General features: G+C 35.6%; 1 protein-coding gene across 1 annotated transcript; it reads left to right on the forward strand.

Annotated features, from left to right (window-relative positions):
- Positions 1 to 1,934: 1,934 nt before the first annotated feature.
- LOC106871128 (uncharacterized) lies at positions 1,935 to 8,260 on the forward strand. The gene is made up of 2 exons (XM_014917439.3): positions 1,935 to 2,717; positions 4,175 to 8,260. The coding sequence occupies exon 2, from the start codon at positions 4,684 to 4,686 to the stop codon at positions 5,461 to 5,463; it is 780 nt and encodes a 259-aa protein (XP_014772925.1). The 5' UTR covers positions 1,935 to 2,717; positions 4,175 to 4,683; the 3' UTR covers positions 5,464 to 8,260.
- Positions 8,261 to 14,532: the final 6,272 nt, after the last annotated feature.

Here is a 14,532-nt window from a genome sequence, read left to right on the forward strand (position 1 = left end):
AGAAGCAGTTAAACAGATAGGAAGACTAGGTGCAAGCAAAGTCCTGCAAAAGATACAGATTGATCCTGGACACCAGATATGCTAAATGTAGAGTTTTGATTCGGACTTTATTAGTAATGTGAGTATTTGAGGAAGTATTACATAGCAAAGTTATCGACTGTGTGTTTGCAATAATGGTTTCTTTCTGCATATGGATGACAGATATGAAGTTTGTGTAAGGAATGAAGGACCATGGAATTCGAACCTAAATCCTCTTCATGCTTGTGTTAAAGATCCCAAGTTTTGTGTTTATTGATAAGGTAAGGTCTATGATCTCCAGATGAGTCTAAGCATTCTAAAGATAGATGTAGCTTTCTCATTCTTTGTTTTTATGTTCTGACCACACTTCCCAGGTATTTGAATCGACTGACATCCTCATTTTCTTCTACTCTGGTTGTGATTGCATGCACTACTCTCTTTTACTTGTTTCAGTCATTTGACTGCGGCCATGCTGGAGCACCGCGTTTTAGTTGAGCAAATCGACCCCAGGACTTATTCTTTGGAAGCCTAGTACTTATTCTATTGGTCTCTTTTGCCGAACTGCTAAGTTACGGGGGACGTAAACACACCACCATCGGTTGTCAAGCGATGCTGGGGGGGACAAACACAGACGCACAAACATATACACACATACATACATACATACACATATACGACAGGCTTCTTTCAGTTTCATCCTACCAAATCCACTCACAAGGCTATAGTAGAAGACACTTGCCCAAGGTGCCACGCAGTGGGAATGAACCCGAAACCATGTGGTTGGTAAGCAAGCTACTTACCACACAGCTGGGGCATGGGACAAAAAGATTGAGAAACGCTGTTGTAAATCATTAGATGAAATCAGCTATTACAGTCACTGACATAGAGTTTCTTGAAGTTCGGTTGTATCACTCACACCTCAGCGAGTTTCTTTTACGTACATACAAACCAATGCAGGTTATAAAATTTCAACACTTCACTGAACAGTTATCGTCTCGCATTCAGATATAACCTAAATACCTCACACCTGACATGCCCTACATTTGTGAGGAGAGACCTTGAAAACATCCAATAAGAACAGGAAAATTCCACTGATAGTCACTATACATTTTTCAGCATCCCCTTGTGTGTGTGTGTGTGTGTATATATATATATATATATAGATATATATATACATACATATATGTGTGTGTGTGTGTGTGTGTGTGGAGGCGCAATGGCCCAGTGGTTAGGACAGCAGACTCGCGGTCATAGGATCGCGGTTTCGATTCCCAGACCGGGCGTTGTGAGTGTTTATTGAGCGAAAACATCTAAAGCTCCACGAGGCTCCGGTAGGGGATGGTGGCGAACCCTGCTGTACTCTTTCACTACAACTTTCTCTCACTCTTACTTCCTGTTTCTGTTGTGCCTGTAATTCAAAGGGTCAGCCTTGTCACACTGTGTCACGCTGAATATCCCCGAGAACTTCGTTAAGGGTACACGTGTCTGTGGAGTGCTCAGCCACTTGCACGTTAATTTCACGAGCAGGCTGTTCCGGTGATCGGATCAACTGGAACCCTCGACGTCGTATATATATGAAAGGTTTGAAAATGCAATTTTAAAGATGTTTATTCACTTGACCAGTTTCACTTTTTTAGAAAAAGATTGTCAAAAGTAAAATGTAAAGCTTTGTATAAGCTTTGTTGTGTTAAATACTAGTTGTCACAAAAGTATTAAAATGCATATATACATTCTTTGATAGCGAATAGCGTTGCCTGCGTTACCTTCCCTCAGACCGAAAGGAATGAAAAGGCCGAGCAGGCAAAGAGTCAAACTGTAGGCAATGAAACAGGTGATTGTTCGTATTACACAAGGAGGAGCAGGGACACAAAGAGCGTGGAAAAGGGATAAATCATGGAAACGGCAATATGTAAACAATGCATGCAAATACAAGATTATGCGAATAAAGGAATAGAAACATGTAAAAACAAACGCATGTAACAGATGAAATACGTGTAATAAAATGTGCAAAGAGAAAATGCAGCAAAATAGTTTGTTAAACTGTAGTTTGTTGAAAACAGATTGAATATCAACAGGCACAGTTTATGTTAATACGAAAGGTGATTAAATATAGATAGTTTTGGACAGTTTATGTGGCTAAGTTCGTGCGACATAAGGTGAAGTTGAATGTGATGCTTGCGAATGTTGTTTGGAAGCATGTAAGGATGTTTGAGATTGAAAGTGGAGTGAATGTGACAGGTATGTCAGGTAGTGGAATAAGACTCAGAGAAAGCCTTCTTTACTCTGTCAAGAGATACGGTCTCTTTCCGACCGTTAATGTCCAACATCCTTTGACAACCGATGGTGGTGTGTTTACGTCCCCGTAACCTAGCGGTTCGGCAAAAGAGACCGATGGAATAAGTACTAGGCTTCCAAAGAATAAGTCCTGGGGTCGACTAAAGGCGGTGCTCCAGCATGGCCGCAGTCGAATGACTGAAACAAGTAAAAGAATAAAAGAAAATCTACACAGTATCCCAGCCAGTGACACAATCTGTTCCATCAAGTGACAGCTGAGTTAAGGACCAAGGAAGATAACTCTAATAAAATTTAGCTGAAACCATCGTCAGCCATTTTACGATGTTTTTCTACGTATATACTGGTAATGTGTTAGAACTGTCAATATTATTACTTTAAAAAACGGATGAAGGCACAATAAGACGGTAAGTAGATCTTTGAAGATATATCTGCTGGTTGTTTTGTTTTTAGTTCAGTTTAAGTCTTAAGGAGATCCAGCTACAAAGAGACTTTAATGCAGTCTATAAACATATGATAAATTGCTCGTGAAGTAACCGTTAACTGTTGATGTCGTTATTCGTAGGATGACTAACGATATTTTTTAGCTTCTGTGAATAATATATTTTTCATATATTTAACTGATCTATATTTTCCTGGTTGAGTGGCCAAGGCCCACTCTACTACAAGACGTTAAAACCTCTGTTCCTGGCGTGCGCTGTCACTCCCTTTTCATTACTCTTGACCTATCAACAACACCACATATTATAATGTCTCTTCTGAATTCTTTTCATGACGAAGTTGGATCCTCATTCTTGACAATCGTTTTATTGTAGTTTAGATGTACTATTAAGGTGTATTAAAATAATTTACATTATTATAGCGGCGTAAAATCTTTAGGGTCATCCTTCAAGTTTTTTGTTTTTTCTTCTGATTCAGCTCAAACCGCCCTTCGTTTTCATATATGTAAAAGGAGAAAATTAAAAGGAATATAAGGACTGCTCATGTTAGTTTGTTATTTGGAGAGAGAGAGAGAGAGAGAATGGGTTGGAAGGTTCTGAGGTTCATGACACAAACAGTTCTTTCATTACTTTAATTTAATACGTTTTAAAACATGCGGAAATCTATATTCAAATAGTCCTGGTACTTGTGGGTGGTGGCTCTCCTCTCACCAGTATATTCAATCCATTTATTTTGATGTTTAGTGCCCATATTCTGTCCAGCAGAATTGGGACACGATTAGATTGTTCAGACATTACTTAATTGACATGGTTTTATTGCAACTATCCTTATATATATATATATATATATATATATATATATATATATATATATATATGTATGCATACATATTAGAAAGAAACGGCAACAGAAATAGTATAGTGACAGACTAAATGGTTTGTGGCATCTCACTCTATTCTTGCATTCTGAGTTAAAACTCTCCTAAAGCTGACTTCGTTTTTCAAATCTTCAGCATTGAGGAAATATTTACTTTGTTAGTGTCAGTTCAACTGGTATACCTCCTTTCTGAACAATAATTTAAGGGTTTGTACTAAATTTAGAAATCATCGTCAGCATTTTTATTATCATAATAATTGTTATTTGTCTAGATGAAAATCTTAATTCCTTTTTATACAACACACCCTTCCATAATAAATTTCCTGTAAACATTCCAATGTCTTCATTGCTGCTGATTCTTCCACAATGATTTCCTTTCAAGACCATCTCTGCCACATATCCATACCATTGCATCTTTTCTTTGTAGATATCATATATGTTGTGCTTTGTGTTTTTATATTTAATATATTTGGTTAAGTTTTTTTCTAATAATCTCAGCATTAACATTTCATTGTTTCTTATATTATGCATGGTTTTATCATTTCAGGAAATGTTTTACCAATCAAGGAATGATATTAAGAATGTGGAAATCAGAAAAATGACATTTTCAGGAAGATGTGTAAGATCAGGGATATAGACTTGAAGAAATTTCCTTTGCTGACTGAAAGTAATTCTTAGATTGTTTTGTATTGCGGATAAACTTGATATATTTATAAAAGAAACCTTGAACAGACTATTATTATAACTGGAACATATAGCTTGAATTTTGGTGGCTCATTTCTGACTACAGAGATAAAGAATGTGCAATGAATCCCATCTAATGAACTTTGGAAGGATTTCTTTATAGCTGAGAAATATTTACAAATATTTTCAACTTTTGATGTTTACTGTTAGAGATAATAAATTTGGTAGCAAGTTTTGAACTCTTGACTTTGTGGAGGACAACAGCCAAGTGTGGTAACCATAACAACATGGTGTTTCATAGATGGATGCATCATCATTAAATGATTTAAAGGAAAGGATTATTCTTGAATTTATTAAACACTAATTGATATTATGGAAGAGAAAGTGTGTGAGAGTCAGGTTAATGGAGAAACACAACCTGATATTAAAGATGTATCTCACATGGCACAAGTATGGATAAACAAGAAATCATATACGTGTGGTATCTGCTTTAAAGCATTCTCTCAGAATGGACTTTTGACAAGTCACAAGCGTATTCATAAAGGTGAGAGACCCTATCACTGCAATGTATGTGGTAAAGCATTTTTTGAAAGTTCAACATTAACTCGCCATATATGTACTCACACAGGTGAGAAACCATATCATTGTGATATCTGTGGTAAATCATTCTCCCGAAAAGAACATTTAACTATTCATAAACGTATTCATACAGGTGAGAAACCATATCATTGTGATATCTGTGGTAAAACTTTCTCACAATGTAATAAATTAACGAGCCATAAAAGTATTCATACAGGTGAGAAACCATACTGCTGTGATAACTGTAGTAAAACATTCTCTCGGAAAGAACATTTGACTCTTCACATACGTATTCACACAGGTGAGAAACCATATCACTGCGATGTTTGTGGTAAAACATTCTCTCGAAAACAACAATTGATAAGTCACAAACGCACTCATACAGGCGAGAAACCATATCACTGTGATATTTGTGGTCAAACATTCTCACACAATAGCACATTAAAAATTCATAAACGTATTCACACTGGTGAGAGACCATACCAGTGTGATATTTGCAGTAAGACATTCTCACACAAGAGCAATTTAACTATTCACCGACGTAATCACACAAATGAGAAACTATATGACTGATATCTTTGAGACATCATCTCACCAGAGATGGAAAATGCTAATTTGAAATATATGTAGATATAAATAATGTTTTCTAATGTTGGCATAAAATTACAAATTTTCAAGGAGTCAATTAGATCAATCTAGTTTTTCACTGGTATTTCTCTTATTGATCCATGATGGATCAAAGGTAAGGTTATTCCTGGTGGAACTTAAACCCAGTTTGCAAAGGGATCATCATTATCCTTTAATGTCTGTTTTCCATGCTGGTATGGGTTGGACTAATTGGATGTAATTTGATGTAACTGAATATTTTGTTCACTTTTCTACTGATTCTGTTAATCCCATTGACCTGTTTGACATAGATATTAAAAACTATTCCATCTCTAAAAATGAGGATAATAGTCCTAAAAATTATCTTATGAACAATTCTTGTCACATATTTAGATATTTAAGTAAGTTTGTGTAATTATACTTTGTAAAAATATACAAAACTATCTGTAAAAATATTCCTATATGAAATAATTCTGAAATTATTTATTGTTGATAAGCTTTAAATCTAGTTTCCTACATGAGGCACAGTTCATCTCAAATTATTTTCAGTCTTTGAAGTGGTGTGTGGTTTTACAATAAATCAGATCTAATTTCACCTGTTGTGGGTATGTTAGTGGAGAAAAGAATGGAAGTGTGCTTGGATCCATTGGAAGCCAATGAAGACACACTTATTTTTATGATGTGGTGACAGGATCATAAAAATATAACACCAGTTGTATTTTATGATCTGGAGATCAACGCTCTTTACATGCAATGGTGTCTTGTCCAAGGCCTAAAAAAATTCAAGAGCCAGCAATCAGCTCACAAAGTCATGGTGATTGCTATTTGAGAAGTTAAGGGCATTATTCTCCTTGACTTTCTGGAATGTGGTTGTACTGTGAACAGTGAGCGGTACATTGAGACATCCAAACAATTTAGAGAAATCATTAGGTGGAAGAGATTGAACAAGAATTTGAAAATGATCCACATTTATTATGACAATATATGATCTCACAACAATCAGGCAACAAGCAAATTGTATTGGTTAGTGGTCCCTCATAACTTCAGATCTGTTGCCTTTGAATTTCCACCTATTTGGTCTGATGTATGAATCTTTTTGGGGACAACAATTTGAAGATACAAACGAGGTGAAAGTGGCTGAGAAGAAGTGAGTACAACAGTGCAAACCTGATTGAAGAGTTGGGTTCATTGTAGGTACAAATGCATCACTTTTGATGGGGATATGTTGTGTAGTACCTTTGTATAGAGGAAGATTTACTCTATCAATATATGCAATTTGAATGATGTATATCAGTTAATAAAAAAGTTATGCTTACTTATATAAGCTTATATGAATATAAGCAAGAGGATAAGTACTTTATTGCATAATGGAGCCATTTTCAGCAGGGTTATTGAATTCTATAGTGAAACACAGTAATGTATTTGATGTCAAGAAAGAATGAATTAATTATCAGCATTGTCTAGCAACCACTCCCAAAAACACTAAGAAAATGAACATCATATGATATAACTCACCACAACATTAGTGTAAACATCAATGTTGCAAAATATTTCTTTCCCTTAATCAGAATACATTTAATTAACAGCTATTTCTCTTAACTGTACATAAAGGTGAAGCTATTCTTCACCTTTTTATCCAGCATAAAGATGAGTTACAGCCACGTGGAAAACTTGTAATAATTAAAATGCACTAGGTAAAAGTATAACAAGCATGCATAGAGCAAAGGGAGTTGATATGCAATTACTGAAATATAAACTCCTCTCCAAACTACTAAAGAAGAAATTCCTAGAGAAAGGCATTATATATTGTGCTGATGTCTCTAACAGCCATACATTAACAAACTATATAGGGCTTACAGAGCACTGCTTCAAATGTCTTGTGCTCCAGCTCAACAGTTCATTCCTTTATGGCCATTCCATCTATTTGTATATTCAGGACTTCATTATTGACTGTGTCTTTCACTTCACAAGTCTTCATCATCGTTTTAATGTCCACATCTCCATGCTTACATGGATTGGATGGATTTTATTGAGGACGAGTTTCTATGGCCACCAGATGCCCTTCTTGTTGTTAACCCCAACTAACCTGTTTCTAAGCAAAGTGATATTTCACCATGGCCAGAGATATTTCCTGAGAAACGAATGGAGCTACTTTGATGTTATTGATGAGGTACGGGTCAATCCTGATTGAATAGATCTATAGGATCAAGGGCGTTCCAGAAGTAACTATCCCATCTACTTATACATGAGGGACTTAATGTCATAGTCAAGACATTCTATTTTATTGAAACAGATCAGTTATTGCTTGAGGGAAATTTGGTTATTATTCCTAGCAAGTTCAGCAATCAGTGGCTCTCAACCTTATTAATATCCAGGCCAGAGCCAAAACTGGGACATTTTTAGGGGGCTGCACCAAAACTAGCAAGACATAGGTCAATTAAAGAAAATGTTATTATATTTATAAAAGGAAGATCGTCGGGGCCTGTCGGAAAGATGCTTGAGGGCCGCAGTTGATATGTGCTGGTTTATGTCTTAAGATCGACATTAGTTATACAATTATTAAAGGGAAATAATCCAGGAATAGCATTTTTTGGCAGTAATCTCCCTTAAGATTGTAGCATTACACAGAGCCTTTTGCTTTTTCTGTCATTTTGTCATAATTTGAAACTTTGAAGATATACTGTTTTAATGATAGACATCAGACTATAAAAAAGAAAAGACATACTCACTATATTTATAAATAAAATTCACTAAATCTACAACATTTATTCATCTAGTTTAAGTTCAGTATGCTAAATTATTTAATATAAACATTTGAATACAATTGAAGCATATGATACACTTTGGATGTTAACCAGAAGCGCTGACAGGTTTTCTAAAAGGCATATTAAACATTTCATTCACTGTCTGTAGTTTCATAATATCAGCTTCTTTACTGGTGGTGGTGATGGTGGGGGGTTAGTAATTTTTAATTTTCAGTCATTGCATGTGTAATTACAAAGTGAATGACTAATTAATTGAAAATTAATAATGAATACTAAACAGGGCATGGGCAAAAGTAGGTATACTGTTGCTAAATATGAGTGGAATGTTCTTGCCATTCTTATTCTAAAAAAGAAATAGAGAAATGAAAAGGACATTCCAATTAAGCAACTGTATATCTACTTTTGCCACCCCTGTATATGTATGTATATATGCATGTATATGCCCGAAGCTCGTCGAAACGCCGGTGTTAAAACGTGGGTAGCTGATGAAGTAGAATGTTCTCTATGTGGCTCGTGTGTTTTCTCGTCTACGTTTGTTTGCAATGTCCTGTACCCAGATATGCACCTATACATACAGGTGGATGTCGGTATGCACATACCTGTACGTATATATGCATATACTCATTTACTATTTGTATATATATATATATATAAAATACAAAATGGGATAAGGATGCAAAACATCCAGACAGTTAGGTGATACAAAAAAGGGACAACAAAACATCTAGACAGACGATACAAAGAAAACAAGGACGGGTCATTCGGAGTTTTCTATCCTCAGTCGAGTTTCAGCTGGTTATACTTGAGATTGCTCTAACATGGCCCACCCCAAGGAAAAACTAAGCTAAGAGCATTAGATTCCTTGGAAGAAAGCAGCTAATATATACGAAAACAAGGATGGAAAAAAAAACGAAGAATGTTACACAAATACAAATAACAGGACATAACAACAGGTGTCTTTCGACTAAGGACAAATTAAATTAAGCTGGCGTATGTGGAAATAAAACCTTACGGCAAGGATGCAAGATTTCACAGGCACAGGGAGGAATATAAATGTTGCACAGATGGCGGCCGAACCAAGAAAGAAAGGTCAGGCTTGGCCAAACACTCATCACGTGGGGAGAGAAGAGAGTGAGGTAGAGGCAGAGGGACAGAAGAATTAAGGAGGGGCGAGAAAAAATGACAGGGACACAGTGAAGTGAAACGAGAGGTGCAAGCCTGACTGTGGGTAAAAAGCTTGCTTTGCAACCATGTGGTTTTATATATACATACACACACACACACACACATATGTATATATCTTGTTTGTTGTTAACACAGTGTTTCAGCTGATATACCCTCCAGCCTTCATCAGGTGTCTGGGGAAGTTTTGAACCTGGGTTCTCATTCCTAAGGTATTTTTCGATATTATTTGGTATAATGGTTAAGAGCGCAGGCTATTAACCCCCAAATTCCAGGTTTGATTCCAAGCAGTGACCTGAATAATAATAATCATAATAATAATAATAATAATAACATCGAAAAATACCTTAGGAATGGGAACCCAGGTTCGAAGTTTCCCCAAGACACCTGGTGAAGGCTGGAGGGTATGTCGGCTGAAATGTTGTGTTAACAACAAACAAGATGCGGACAAATATCTATCAAATGTAAATAATGTACATAATTCCTCATCTCTTAAATATAGAACAGAATTCTTTCTCTCCCATTTTTTCCTCTCATAACCTTTCTGTTCAAAAGCCTGACTGGCCCTCGTGCCGGTGGCACGTAAAAGCACCCACTACACTCTCAGAGTGGTTGGCGTTAGGAAGGGCATCAAGCTGTAGAAACTCTGCTAAATCAGATTGGAGCCTGGTGTCACCTCCTGGTCCACTAGTCTTCAGTCAAATTGTCCAGCCCATGCTAGCATGGAAAGCGGACGTTAAACGACGATGATGATGTACATATGTACATATATTTGTGTGTGTGTGCATTTGTATCCTGGCCATCACTTGACAACTGATGCTGGTGTGCTTATGTAACTTAGTTCAGCAAAAGATACCAGTAGAATAGGTACAAGGCCTACAAAAGATAAGTCCTGGGGTCGCTTTCTTCGACTAAAACCCTTTAAGGTGGTGCTCCAGTATGACAGAGTGTTAGCATAGTTGGGCATAAGGAGCATCAGATGTGGTGTGCAAAAGAGATGACTGCATTGGTATGGTCATATGATGCATATGGATGAGGACAGCTGTGTAAAGAAGTGCTGATCTCCAACTTCGGAGGGAACCTGTGAAAGAGGTAGACCTAGGAAGACATGCGACATGTAAGTCTTGTGAGTGGATTTGATTGATGGAAACTGAATGAATCCCATCGTGTATATATATATATATATATATATATATATATATATACGACGGGCTTCTTTCAGTTCCGTCTACCAGATCCACTCACAAGGCTTTGGTTGGCCCAACGCTATAGTAGAAGACACTTACCCAAGGCGCCATGCTGTGGGACTGAACCCGGAACCATGTGGTTGGTAAGCAAGCTACTTACCACACAGCCACTCCTGCACCTATATGTATATCAAGAAATTTTTGTATTTTTTCAGTTTTTTCAAGTTATTTTTTTTAATTGCAAAGTCATGCAAAATGAAATATATAAATTGACAAGATATTTATAGCTAAGTATGTGACAAAGATTAAAAAATAAGCAGCAGGGTATCAAAGACTCTTTGTAGTTCTTTTAAGCAAAGCAATAAAACACATACACATGCACACACATGCATGTACATGCACACACACACACACATGTGTGCGCATGTGGATATATGTGTATATATTTTCATATATGTATGTATCAACCTGTGCCAGCATAGAACATGGACTTTAAAATGATTATATACATATATATATATATATATATATATATATATATATATATATATATTCTTTTACTTGTTTCAGTCATTGATTGTGGCCATGCTGGAGCACTACCTTAAAGGGTGTTAGTTAAAGAAATCGACATGAGGACTTATTCTTTATAAGCCTAGTACATATTCTATTGACCTCTTTTGCCGAACTGTTAAGTACGGTGACATAAACACACCAGCATCATTTGTCGAGTGATGGCACAGACACACACACAAATATATACATACAACAGTCTTCTTCCAGTTTGTTTCTACCAAATCCATTCACAAGGCCTTGGTCAGCCTGAAGCTATAGTAGATGATATTTGCCCAAGGTGCCATGCAGTGGGACTGAACCCAGAACCATGTGATTGGGAGGCAAGCATCTTCCCACAGCCAGGGCTGCACCTACATATATATATATATATATACACACACACAAAATGCTTAGTACCATTTATTTTTTCCAGTTGTTTATGTTTTGACTTCAAACCCCTCTGAGATTAACTTTACCTTTCATTCATTTGTGATAAGATAAAGTACCAGTCCAGTACTGGTTGGTGGGGCTTGATGTAATTGACTTTTCCCAATCCACTGGCATCCTCTTCAGAGAAAATGTTGGGATCTCAACCACTTATATACCATGGAAACTAGATAACAAGCCTTATGAGTCCAAGGGCTCAAGGAAAAGAAAAAAAAAATATATGTATAATATATATATACATCATCATCATCATCGTTTAACGTCCGCTTTCCATGCTAGCATGGGTTGGACGATTTGACTGAGGACTGGTGCAACCAGATGGCTACACCAGGCTCCAAATATTTAATAATTAATAAAAGCATTTAGAAAAAACATTTAGCAAGTAGTGATTTACACAAGACAGCTACTATAATCTATATACAAATGTCATATAAATTATTAATTAGTACAGAGGTAACAGGTATTTCATGAGTCAGTGGCAATGTAAAAATTGAAAGATTCTGTTTTGAATTGAGTTGCCATGTTTATTGTTCTCTATAGCTGGTTTTTTATTATTAATAAGGTTATTGAATACCTCAAGGTTGTCTTTTTTTAAAGTAAGTTTATCATATTCAGAATAACAAATGAAAGGGATTACAAATGCATAGGAATCCTGTGAATGTTGTTTGTGAATGTTATATCATAGATAATTGGCTCTATCAGAATTGTTTGATAGCCATAATAGCTATAAAACCAACAGAAATTTAAGCAGAAAGCCAAGACAAAACAATTATTGTAGAATTTGAGTTCATAACTTTGAAACTCAAATACCACCGTGTGTTTGTATATATATAGTATATATATATATATATATATATATATATATATATATATATATATATATAGCATATTGGCCAGATAACTGAAGAGATGTTGGCATGGGCTCCCACCCTGGCATCCGAAACTCAGAGTTTTATCATGGCTACTGAATAAGTGTCACATATTTTTACAGATTAATTCCTCTATTTTCATAATATTGAGGTCTCTTTCTTTCTTTTGTTGTCCTTCCTGTCAAAAAAAAAAAAAAAAAATATATATATGTACACACACACACATGCATTTATATATTTATTAAACTTTTATAAAGAGAAGGTTGACAGTGACTTTAAAGTTTTGGCTTGCTTGCCTTAGCCAGGGAGTATGATGAAGGCAAGTAAGACAAAGCTTGGAAGTCAAAGTGAATCTTCTCGTAACAGTTAAATAAAAATATACTCCATTTATTTTATTGATACTGAAAGGATGAAATGCAAAGTTGACCTCAACAATAATAGTTTTTCAAATTTTGGCACAAAGCCATCAGTTTTTCAGAAGCGTGGAGAAGTTGGTTACATTCACCCACTCAGTATACAACTGGTACTCATTTTGTCAACCCTGAAAGGATGAAAAGCAAAATCAACCTCAGTGGAATGTAAGCTCAGAATGTAAAGTCTCATGGAATACTGCTAAGCATTTTATCTGGCATGGTAATGATTCTGCTAGCTTACCACCCTTATGATGATGATGACGATGACGATGAAATACTGTCTATGTAATCGCAAGTTTTAAAACAAACTTATAGATTTCTTAAACATTCTCTAGAACAATACAATGTGCAAAACCAAATTCATGACACCCTAGGCATAACACCAACTTGAACTTCTAACTTGTTGTCTCTTGAGGTCTCTGGGTGAGACTTGGATTTCACTGTATCTCATCCGTTACTCTTAATTCTTGTTATTTTTTTAAAACTGCTCCTTAGTTGGCTTATACAACTCATAAGGCCAGTTACCTGGTGTATAACTGACAGATCACAGCATTATCCTGAATGGGATGCCAACCCAATGTGGGAGTCAAGGCCTGAAATTTTGAGGGGAGGGGACAAGTTCATTACATCACCCCCTAGTATATGCCTAGTGCTTTATTTTATCAATTCTGAAGCTGAAAAACAAAGTTGACCTTAATGAGATTTAAACTCAGAACATAAGCATCTAGAAGAAATGCTGTTAAGCATTTTGTCCAAGAGGCTAATGATTCTGCCAGCTTACTGCCTTGTTATCTGTCATTAGTTCTTGATAATTCTTGCTAGCTCTTATATCTTATCTAATTCATGTTAATTCTAATAACTCGCCAATTTTCTACTTAGGCTAATGGTAGTCAATTAAACATAACATAGACTAAATCAATTGCGAAACAAAAGAACTTCACAAGGATTTCAGTAGTTATGTCAATGAAAGTATAAATTGTTGGAGTTTTTTAGTCTTTTTTTTTTGCTATAGTCTTTGTCAGCTCTGCTTCAGTAAATCTATGAATGAGGATATGTAATTAAACATATAACGCAATCAGTTTTTCTAGTTCGTGGCTCACACATCTTTTGTGTAGACAGGCTGTTTAAGATACAGCAGGACATAAAACAAGTGGTTGTCATTTTTTTTCATGGAGCTTAGGTAGGTGCATTGAATAAATCAAGTGAATATGTTAACTTGTTATTAGCTCAAGAGCATAGCTGTAACTCTGATTATTAGAGTGTAAAGATGTGTATGTGTGTGTGTGTGTATTTTAATACATATATATATGTATGTATGAATGTATGTATGGAGTATATGTATGCACATATATATATATATATATATATATATATATATATAAGCATGTGTGTGTGTGTTTATGCTTAGTTATAATAAAAGCAATTTTACATTAATCTAAGGGTTTACATATATATATATGTATGTATATATATATATATATGATTCCTATATGATCAATACTCTCACAGGGGTGAGAAATGCAACTAAGATCAAAGTGGTACTCAGTATGATTAAACAAAGTACAATATGGTGGCGTAGAGCAGATATTCACGACTAAAACAAAAATACTCGTGTGTATAA

This window comes from Octopus bimaculoides, chromosome 7, assembly GCF_046866305.1.
Source record: "Octopus bimaculoides isolate indiv1 chromosome 7, ASM4686630v1, whole genome shotgun sequence".
Classification (NCBI taxonomy): domain Eukaryota; kingdom Metazoa; phylum Mollusca; class Cephalopoda; order Octopoda; family Octopodidae; genus Octopus; species Octopus bimaculoides.